We start from the raw sequence: 10,490 nt of genomic DNA on the forward strand, positions 1-10,490 counted from the left end.
AATTAAGAGAAAATCACACCGTTTTTTTTTTTTTTTTACAATTTCGGTTGAGATGTTGCCTTGAAAGTACACGAATGACAAGTAAAGTTTTGTCCTTGAATCAATGTTAACAGAAACAACTCGTAAAAACTACATTTCCCATCGCGCTGTTGCAATACCTCCGCATACCAGTGGGGGCGCCGCTGCATCAATTCTCCGTTTTAAATAGCCCTTTCCTGCTCGTGTTTTGTTGAGTGCGTGAGGGAGTGAGACAGAAAACGTGGTCACGGAGAAGGCTAGTATTTTAGCTAGTTTGCGAGTGTGAATGAAGTGTATTACATGCTCAAATATTTAGTATTATTTATTTTTGTATGAAGTCGAGTTTGCCACAAAGGGACGAGGTAAATAATTATAGAAAGTAACTTGATTCCGATCTGCTTCTAACATATTAATTTTTCCGGTTAAATTCGAGCTAAACTGTTTTATTCTTTTGCTCTAAGGTGCAGAGACACTATTTGATTAAGGCAGCTGGCAGAATTTGTGATTGCACTACTGTTGAAAATGTCCATGGGCAGTCAGAAGACCACCAGTCAGGCAATTCCGACCACCAGACGAGTCACAATCAACGATGCGGCCCATATGCCTCACAATTACTCTACAACTCCCGGAGGGACCCTTTTTAGCACGACTCCTGGAGGTAAATGTCACGAACTTGCAGATGAGTCGTTTGGGGGCATTCACAGCTGTCGCAGTGCATGCATTGTTTTTGTTTTGATCGCGACATAGCGATGCATCTCCGCTCGCATTGTCTTTGTGCTTGACAGACCGCGGTGCGCGTGCTCATAACCCTCCAGCCTGCTTCTGCTTGTCTTGTGTTGTTTGCCTTTTAACTGTACCTGTGAAGGGCCATAAATTCAGGAATGTTATCGTTACGACGAGAAGAACATTGTTTTATTTACTCGACTGCAGTCTTGATGTATTTGTCTTGTTAAACAATGTTCTGCTGGTCTTCTCAGACGTTGGAATGGCAGAAATAATGTTCAAATATGCTTCGAAAGTACAATTCTAAACGTAGAAACAGTAATTGATCGACTCAAATATAATATTAAATAATTATGCAATCTAAATAAAGAGGTTATTTCATTACAGGCACTTTTGGCCGTTTTTAATTTTGAGCATTTCCTTTATGACATTACATTGACTTAAGATGACATCATGGCCTTGAACGACCTTCAAGTGTATTTTGGACAGGCTGGTGTGGTAATATTATGCATGATGGTAATTAAATTTTTGCACATTTTGAAGATGAATTAGTTATTTTAAGTTCATTTTTAAAAGGAAAAAGTTTCTTTTTATAGCTGAGGAAAAAGCTGAAACATTCTCTCATGAAAAATAGAAACATTCTCTCATGTCTGTTATAATTACTTTTTTATGTTTTATTATGTACATTGTGGATTTTGTCAGATGACAAAAGTTGTAAACAGCCGACAAAAGAGGACGTGACGCCTCTGGAGGCATGTGACTGTGTTGGTTTCCTATTGTAAACGGCCACTTCTGCTTTTCTAGTGCATACGGATGACTATTCTTATTATTGTAAATATTGTATCAATCACTGTTTGTCTGGATCATCAGATGAGCCGTGATGTAACACTCAATAGTTGCCTGACAGAAATTCCCAAGAGCAAAATATCATGCTTGATTTCTATGCATAAACCAATGGGATATGTTTAGAGGTGTTTCAGGCTGTTTTCTACACCATTTGCTTTTCCTCACTGAGTGAATGTAGTTCAAGGATGTTTATGTGTGACGGTTCACGGTAGTTCAACAGGGCTGATAGGAGGAGAGCTGATGGTATGTTCTCACTATTTCAGCCTGTTCTGATCTGATAAGGAAAAAATGTAATGAAAAATAAGGTGTCAAACATTGACACTTCACAAGGCTCAGCATTTAGTGATGCAACTCTTGAATGTTGTAAACTGCACTGTCGTAGGAACATGTTTAGACATGTTTGGATCGAATGTAACCCACAGTACTAACATGGCACTTACTGAACGCACCTGGCAGGCCTCCATGATTTCACAGTCTTGTCGGTCAACTTTGCTCTTGTAGCCTGTTCTAGGACTGTTGTTTCCTTTCCGTAATATAATCTTGATTTGATTACTAAATTATTATATAGGCACCCGGATCATCTATGACCGTAAGTTCCTGCTGGACTGTCGCAGCTCCCCGCTGGCCCGCACACCACCCTGCTGCCTCCCTGACATTCCGGGGGTGACCAGTCCTCCTACGGTCAGCATGAATAATGACAAGGCCCACCCCAAACAGACTGTCAATAATAACACCATCAGCCCCCTTGCAGACAAGAGCGCAGGTAAGAAGCTTGTAAGCCTGACAAATGAACAAATATAATTTTATTATATTTATAATAATAAAAAAATTATAACAATAAAATGTTTATTGTTTTAGTATAATAAAAAAGTATATTTTATAATTATAAAATTGGTAGTCTAAAAATGATTTTTTTTTTTTAAAATGGAACAGGTTATTGATCCTTCAAACATAATATCTAAAAAAAAAAACATTCTATATTTTTTGTATAGTATGATGTAAGAACATATGGATCTTATACTCGAGTGGGGGGGGGGCACCTCAGCTTTATTCAGAGACCCAAACTAAACAAAAACATGCATTTTGATGCAGTTGCTAATATTTATATGTATGCCAATTATGTAAATGTGTATGTAAATTACAGTTTTAAAGACTACTTGCATAAAATGCATATAAATATCAGTTATTTTAAATCTCCCAATAATGTTTCAATAAATTTAAATGCTTAGTTTTATGGTCAAAGCTCAGTTGTTTTAATTTACCTCAATAGCTTGATGTATCATATTTAATATTCAAGTATGGCTAATCAAGTAAGTGTCTTCAATCAAGCAAGTGTTCATCTTGAAATATCACTCACAATTTAAGTTATTCTTTTGTGTACTTTATAAAAATCATAAAAGTTTTCACTGCAAATTGATATGTGTGCACCTGATGGCATTTATTTGCTAAATAAAAAAAAAACAGATGACAGAAGGCTTGTAGAAGTTTTTCAACAAGTTTTTGATCCTATTGACAACTCGGAGGGCTTAGAAATTTGTGTATCAAATGTGATGCAGTAGGCTTTATAGGGTTAAATTTTTCATTTTGTTCTGTAATTTCAAGGGGATGATGCTCAGTTTGAAATGGATATCTAACTTCATCAGAGGACCTGCTACACGGAGGCGATGACTGTAACAAGTATTACTGTGATGATAACTGTTCCCTGAGAGGATAAATGCACAGAAGACTTCTCCTTCCATGTCATCTGTCTTTTTGTCTTTCATTTATCTGCTGTTTAAATGATATTTTCCTTTGCTGTATTGATGCTGTCGTTCAACATGCGCACAATGCCATTACTTTAGATTCTCAACATCAGCTAACACTGTTGTGCCTGAAAGAGTCACTATCTCAGATGACAGATAGTGCATCCCAAGCACATCCATGCAGCTCTACGTCTGCCTAAGACATGGAGGACATCTCACTGGCCACCATGTGACATTGTTTGTTTGATACAGATTTGTGTAGTTTTACAGACTGGTCAGTAGAGGGAGCAACGGTTCTCTTCTTGGTGGTTTTCTCATCAAGAATCATGTTGCGGAAATCCAGATGCCAACTCTTATAAATTTAGCATACCGCGATCAGTGAATTTAACCACTTTCCATTTGGCATTGATAATTTTTGTAATATAAAATCTAATTTCTGTTTATCCTAATGAGTATGCTCACCAAAAGTGTCATTCAACAGAATGTAAAATAATTTTTTTTTGCTTTGAAGTTCTCTAAAACTGCCCTGTTATTTCTGAAGAGACATTTAAGCATTTAAAAAAAAAAATCAATAAACACCAGAGAATTTATGTGTTTTTCTTATTTGTCTGATGTTGCTGATTTTCTCATTAAAAAAAAAACCTAAACTAAAAAATAAATTTACTACCATTGTGCAACCACTTTATTACATTTGGTAATTTACATACTCTACTATTTACACATTAGGCAAACACACAAAGCTTTCAAAAATAGGATTCAGTAATCCCGGTGCCTCAGTGCAGGATACCTCATGATTCCAAGTGAAAATACTGTACAAATTAAAGCAATTTATCTTCAGTTGTGCTTAAAAATGTATTTCTGGTTTAAGGAACATATCCAAAGTGCTAGTGTTGACTTCATTTGGGGTTTGGAGACTCAGTGGCAGCCACATTCTCCTACAACCATCCCTTCGTGGTGTCTCATGACCATCTTGCCGTTCTCATAGTAGAGCATTGAGAGTGGGGCCAGACGGGTGGGTACGCAGGACAAGCATGGGACACGATCTGGGTGGTGCAGCTTTAAAAGACTCTGCAAATGAGAAGACGACAAACATTAGAATCAGTCTGGCAAACAGTAAACATTTTAATTGCAACTATTATAAAAGATTTAGAGATTCTTACCTGCATGTAGGCATGGTTGGTGGGGGTGAAGGTCTCATCTACAGGTGTAGGACAGCTCCCTTCACATCGATAGGCATTATACTGCTTCGGATAAACAATCCAGTCACTCCAACCAATCTGATCGAAGTCTACCCACATATCCACCTTCCTGCAGAGAGATTTATTCTCCCCTTCTTCTTGTGAAACACCAGGAATCATGCTAACTGCTGCATCATGCACTCTGTTGTCAGTCTGGTGGTTCCTCCTGTGACGCCGAGGCACAGGTTCACCACCACCACCGGCCCGGTCCAGAGCTACATACTTGGAGTGCTCAGCAGTCTGGATGAGGGTGGACGTCTTTGCCTGATTCTGCTTGGAGTAAACCACCATCATGACTCTGTTGGCTGTCAGATGCTGGATGTTCTCATGCTCAGATCCTGCAGGCATCTGAATAGGTTCCTCTGAGAACACGCTCTCACCTTGGTGCAACCAGTACTTGAGCAGCACCGTGATGTTGAAGACTCTCCAGGAGGAATGGGAGGTGGTTGAGTCAATAGGTTTGGCTTTCACAGTGCCAAGGTGAATCCGTACTTCGTTGCAAGGGCTTCGATCGCACTCACGTTTGGATGCATGATAAATGCCCACCTCCATCTCAGAGTCGAATGCTGGAAGACGAATGCGAAGCTCAGACCGCTGGACGTTATCGCTTGCTGATATGGAGGACATGTCAAATGTCACGGCTAGTTTGTCACCAACCTGATGGCAACCTGATGGAAAAATATTTGGACAAAATTAGTGACTGATCAAAGGACAGACAGTTAAACAGTGTAGAAAGGATAAGTGATGTGTGGTGCTTAATTATCTTAAAGGATGTTTTCACACATGGCCACATTCGGGACAAGCAGTTAATAAAGTAGAACGTTTTTATTGTTTAGATGTGTATTGCTGCCCAAGCCACTTGAAACAGACGTCGTGAAGCTAATACACACGCTGACTAATAAGCATAATGCACGATTTGACTATTAGCCTAGAACCGGCTAAACTACTAGGCTACTATCAAATTATTTTCCCCGGGGGACTTGTTTAAACCTGAAGAGATTAGTTTTGCTATATGACCGGCGGGTGACTTTACATACTGCCACTTAACACACGGGTACTTACTAAGTAAACAAATAAATAAATGTGAATAAAGCATTGTTTTAAATTATTTCATTTTTACTCGAGATGATAACACGAATTCTGTAGGAATGTAACGTTAGTAGTCTACTCGCGAATGTTTGACCGCTTAATGCAGACTGGTCGTGCAATAAAACTTATTTTGTTTTTATTTTATTACAAATGTTTAATTAAATTAATTTCATTTTTAACATCTAAAAAAAACAAACAAAATAACGTTAGGCTATTGCAAAACGTTATAATGTTTATGTATAAAGTAAAATACATGTATATATAGGCTACTTACTCTTGGCGACGAGACTCAAGACCGAATCGGACTCATAAAGAGTTGGATTTTCATGGCTCATATGTTTGTCGTCTCCGGACAGAAGTGTCCGGAAGAGGTGCAGCATATACTGCGGATAACTGTTGGTGTGCCGGCCGTGACCCGCCTGACCTCCGCCGCTTCTGCCGGGTGCTCTCATCCCGCTCCTGAACGCCTCCTGGAGTCCAGGGAACGACGCCGTGGAGCTCACCAGACTGACCCAGAGCACGAGGACTGCGCTCAGGACCCCGCAGGTAAACCTCCTCATGTCAAATCTAGGTTATAATCCACCACACTGAGGAGGAACACTGTCCCTGAGATCTTTCTTCTACACCGTCCCCTGGAAAGTGAATGTCACGAGTGCTGGCTGCTCATCTAAATTCACTTATAGAAACTTGCAGTCTTTTGATGGTCTGTGAGGTCCTTTGGGTCTTTGAAGTGCCCCTGTGATCCATAAAGGGATACATGTCCCTGGGTCGTCGTGCATCGAAACCAACAGCCTTTTGTGCGTCAAAAGGTGTGAAAACATTAATTCTTCTCCTCCAGCGCTGTGTATTGGAGGTCCTTTTGAAAATGTACTTAAACAATAATATTAGTGGACTACATTTGTTCATCAATGTCACTTTGATTAATAGGAGAAAAACACCCCGACTATTGGATTATTTCTTAGTTTGAATGAAAATAGAGGAAGTAAATTTGTTTCTATGGCTTTTCATTGTATCAGAAGGACATACAAATAGTAATTAATCCTATTTCTTTGAAAATCTCCACATTTTTGACATGATACCGCCTCATTTGGTTGCTTGATTTGACAAATTACAGCATGTTATGACCATATTCTTATGGATGATTGTAATCGACTCCAGGTAGTTTCGTCTTTAACAAGGGGGAGACATTGCGTGTTGCTAAAATATAAAATTTATTTAATATTCATAGCTATTGTAGCCTATTTAGCAATCGGCATGTCAGTTAAGTACAGCATGATCTTTTTTTTCATCATTAGCAATTCGTGACCTTCTAGATAAGAGCAATGAATTATTAATTTGAACCTGCTCGATTTCCAGTCATGTTTTGGGTAATGTTTGCATTATGGAATCAAAGATTTCTTATTAAAAATGAAAAACAAAACATCAGATTTCAGATCTAATCTGACAATTGTGTATCATAACCAATTACGCATAGATTTGAGAAGCATAACCCACAGAAAATGTCTTTCTTTCTTTCTTTCTTTCTTTCTTTCTTTCTTTCTTTCTTTCTTTCTTTCTTTCTTTCTTTCTTTCTTTACGTATTAAAGCATTTTATCCAACAGAGGGCGCTGCCTTCAAGGCTTCACCTTCTCTCCAACGCCAACTTGTCTCTTCTGTATGATTTGCCAAATCGTTATCAAATGATAAAGCTCATAAATTCTCTCTGTAAGCAACTAAAAATATCGACTGCTCATCCTTGCATCACTTCTCTCGATGTGTTGACAAGCTCTGCGCTAATTCTGAGTGCTCAGGTGAGATTCATGACGGATGGAGCATATGCCGCTGTGAGGTACAAACGCGCGCGAGAGCGCGCACACACATTATTTCCCGTCACAGAATTGAAGCAGACCAGCTGTGAATGTCAGTGGCAATCTCACACTTAGTAACACTGATAAGCAAGACAGAAATTGGCACTGAGCCTTTCTCCCACATACGGAGATATTTGATGCTAATAAGTGTCAGATCTTATAGGCTAGGCTAGATATATTCTCCATGGTTTTGCAAGTTGTCTTTGTGAATTGTGGCTTAAAATACTTTGTTTTCCACTAAAATACTCTCTCTCTCTCTCTCTCTCTCTCTGTGTGTGTGTGTGTATGTCTGTCTGTCTGTCTATCTATCAATACAATACTGTTTTCTTAAGTTTCTTGCCATGTACAGAAGATTTTTGTGTTTTTACAGTATTATTACTGTATTCTCAACAGTTTTGTAATGTGTGCGGTGTACACATTGATCTATAATAAAACAAGAGCTCAAAAAGAAAAACAGAATTTAAAATTAAAATATCAATAAAATTCAAGTGTTATTTAAATATTTTAGGTGTGTTGCTGGATATGGTCATGTGAGTTATGCTCAGGTTATAGAAAAGTGACAAAAAACACAGGGAAAAAAGAAAGAAAGAAACAAACTGTTACTGTATCTACCAACAAGATGTGTGATTTCATCCTCAGTCTCCTGTATTCATCTTTACAAAGTTAAGAAATATTTTTTTTTGTGATATGTTTGATGAATTTATCTATCCATCCATCCATCCATCCATCCATCTATGGTAGCTGTCTAGCCATCTATTGACCTTTTTCTGGGTGGTATGATATGGACGTGACGCTGCTGCGACAGACATGCCTTGTTCTGGGCAAACAACCTAATTAATCGCCAGGGACCGTGATTGCTGTAAATCAGTTTGCAAAACAGAGACCTTAGGCCTCACTGGTATAGGAAAAAATGGGAGCATGGAGAAGGAAAACAGAATCAAGCCCTTTGTGTGGCGCTGGAAGAAAAGTGCACACTTGCGTTAGGGACGGCAACAAAGCAAAAAGGCCATGAAATATGAAAGGGCCGCCTTTGTGTGATTTGAATAATGGGGATAATTACCCTCTGTCCGGCGAAGCACCTGCATTTGAAATAAGCCTTTGATAGCAACTTAAATCCAGTGAGATGGTGCTGTTTGATTAAGATTCAAGCAGATGCCATCTCTGCCTTTACAGCAGCTGGAGAGATATTACTGTGTCAACAGACTGACTACACACCTCTGAATGCATATGCAATAATATACATATAAAAAAAAACAGGGTGGTGTAACTTATGCCTTGCTGCAGACAGTATTTTGGGGGTTTAATAAACCTCATCTCATTATCAAAGTGCAGATAATGTGAGTCTTTATTATTATTATTTGCTAATTCTATCCAGACCTGAGACTTTCAAAGCAGGCAGGACGTTGTGTGTCAACAGATATCTCAGTATAGGAGATACACATATAGTCTTTACGCACCTACAAAGCTATCTCTTTTTAATTTGGTTCCACTGCCAGGAATCCATAGATGAGCAGCATCTCTCATTAAACCACAGTCCTGACATTGTTCACTAGGAATGGCTTTTTTTCTGTCAGTCTGATAGCAGAAATTGCAGGGACATTGTAACATGAAGGCAATTAAATAGCTCAGAAAGTAGACATGTTTTGTTACTTTTTATTCTCAAAGCATCGGAGGCAATACAGTATACTGACAAATATCATTGTTGCTTCGGGCTTGAATCCCACACCACAATTGACAGGTCAATATGGCTTTAGGTTCTGAATCCAGAATGGATCCATGCTGTATCTGTAACTCTTGCTGAGAAGGCACGATATATATTTGAGAAATCACATAGAAGAATGTGGTTTCTAGTTAGTTATGGAATCCTCTTTCATGCATCTTGAATGTTTGTGAGGGTCATAGATGATCCTTTATTGATGCTTTTATTAGATAGCTGAGTAAATACATTCAAGCTTTTCTTTAGTCTGCACTATTATGGTCAGTTATCTATCGCTAGTCCTTTTCTCTCTACGACAGCCAGCCATGTGCCACTCTGAATCTGCTATGGTGAACATCAAGATTTTCAGGGCAGCTGGAACTGACAGAAATGGAGCATTTGCCTCCAGGACAGGATAATAAGTATTTGTACTTTTTTTATTTAAGAAATTTGGACAAAATGCTCATTTCAAAATACTGCTGCTACATCTCTGTGCTGTTCCTTGATGCTGAGGCTCAAAAGAAATATCAGGGATGAAAATTTCACAATTTGGCCGTGCTTCACTCGTTTTGGAAAAATAACTGGTTGTGAGGATCAGAAAGAAATTCTGCACTGGTTTGTAAACAGGGAAATAATGTAAAAATGTAAATGAATAACGGAAATAATAAAATACAGTTGTCACAAGATTAACCTCATTGATTTATTAATTATAATAAAGCATGTTTTGTATTGTCAGCCATAGTGTTACTACTAGTTTTCTCATTAGGATTTTACATTAACATTACTCTCATGATGGACAGTTAAAAAAGATTCCGTTGAAAATCAAAAGTAAATCTTTTCCAGCTATTATTTTATGCATATTTTTAATGTATGTTTGTATTTATTTATGTTACTGAATACACTAGTTTTTAAAGGTTTTGGAGCAGTATGTTGTTGTTTTTTGGGGGTTTTGAATGTTTTTATGCTTAGCAAGGCTGCATTTATTATATTTTAAGAAGGGAGTCCCTTGCAAAGGAATCATCCGATTTGGGGGTCTGAGGCATCAAAAGGTTCAAACCCCCTGATCTAGCATCCAGTCACTTTCCTAATTGCCGGCTCACTTAAAAGAGGCCAACATCTAAAGCAGATTGGTAATTTCATAACATTTAGCTTTGAGTTAGAGAAATGGGTGACAGATGTAAACAAAAGTTAGATTTCAGCTACATCCCATAGATGAAAGCCTTATTTTTAAGATCAAAGGCAGTTCCTTTCATTTAAAAGGTGTACTTCTCCACAAATTGGAACTCTTGTC

At 38.3% G+C, this 10,490-nt stretch overlaps 2 protein-coding genes across 2 annotated transcripts; one reads left to right on the top strand and one right to left on the bottom strand.

Annotated features, from left to right (window-relative positions):
- The first annotated feature begins 215 nt into the window (after positions 1-215).
- LOC306862637 (eukaryotic translation initiation factor 4E-binding protein 3-like) lies at positions 216-4,013 on the top strand. Its single transcript, XM_079405548.1, has 4 exons — positions 216-380; positions 480-676; positions 2,156-2,350; positions 3,190-4,013. Exons 2-4 carry the CDS (start codon positions 541-543, stop codon positions 3,219-3,221), a joined length of 363 nt encoding a protein of 120 aa, XP_079261674.1. The 5' UTR covers positions 216-380; positions 480-540; the 3' UTR covers positions 3,222-4,013.
- Positions 4,014-4,244: 231 nt separating this feature from the next.
- Positions 4,245-6,216, bottom strand: ndr1 (nodal-related 1; the record flags this gene model as incomplete). Its single annotated transcript, XM_079405550.1, has 3 exons — positions 4,245-4,397; positions 4,490-5,235; positions 5,931-6,216. 3 exons carry the CDS (start codon positions 6,214-6,216, stop codon positions 4,245-4,247), a joined length of 1,185 nt encoding a protein of 394 aa, XP_079261676.1.
- Between the last annotated feature and the right edge of the window lie 4,274 nt (positions 6,217-10,490).

Source organism: Barbus barbus (genome assembly GCF_936440315.1).
Source record: "Barbus barbus genome assembly, chromosome: 43".
Classification (NCBI taxonomy): domain Eukaryota; kingdom Metazoa; phylum Chordata; class Actinopteri; order Cypriniformes; family Cyprinidae; genus Barbus; species Barbus barbus.

Coding starts and splice junctions, on each gene's coding strand:
- LOC306862637 (XM_079405548.1), top strand. CDS start 541: ATGTCCATGGGCAGTCAGAAGACCACCAGTCAGGCAATTCCGACCACC. Junction 677..2,155: donor TTTTAGCACGACTCCTGGAG/GTAAATGTCACG, acceptor ATTATTATATAG/GCACCCGGATCATCTATGAC. Junction 2,351..3,189: donor CCTTGCAGACAAGAGCGCAG/GTAAGAAGCTTG, acceptor TGTAATTTCAAG/GGGATGATGCTCAGTTTGAA.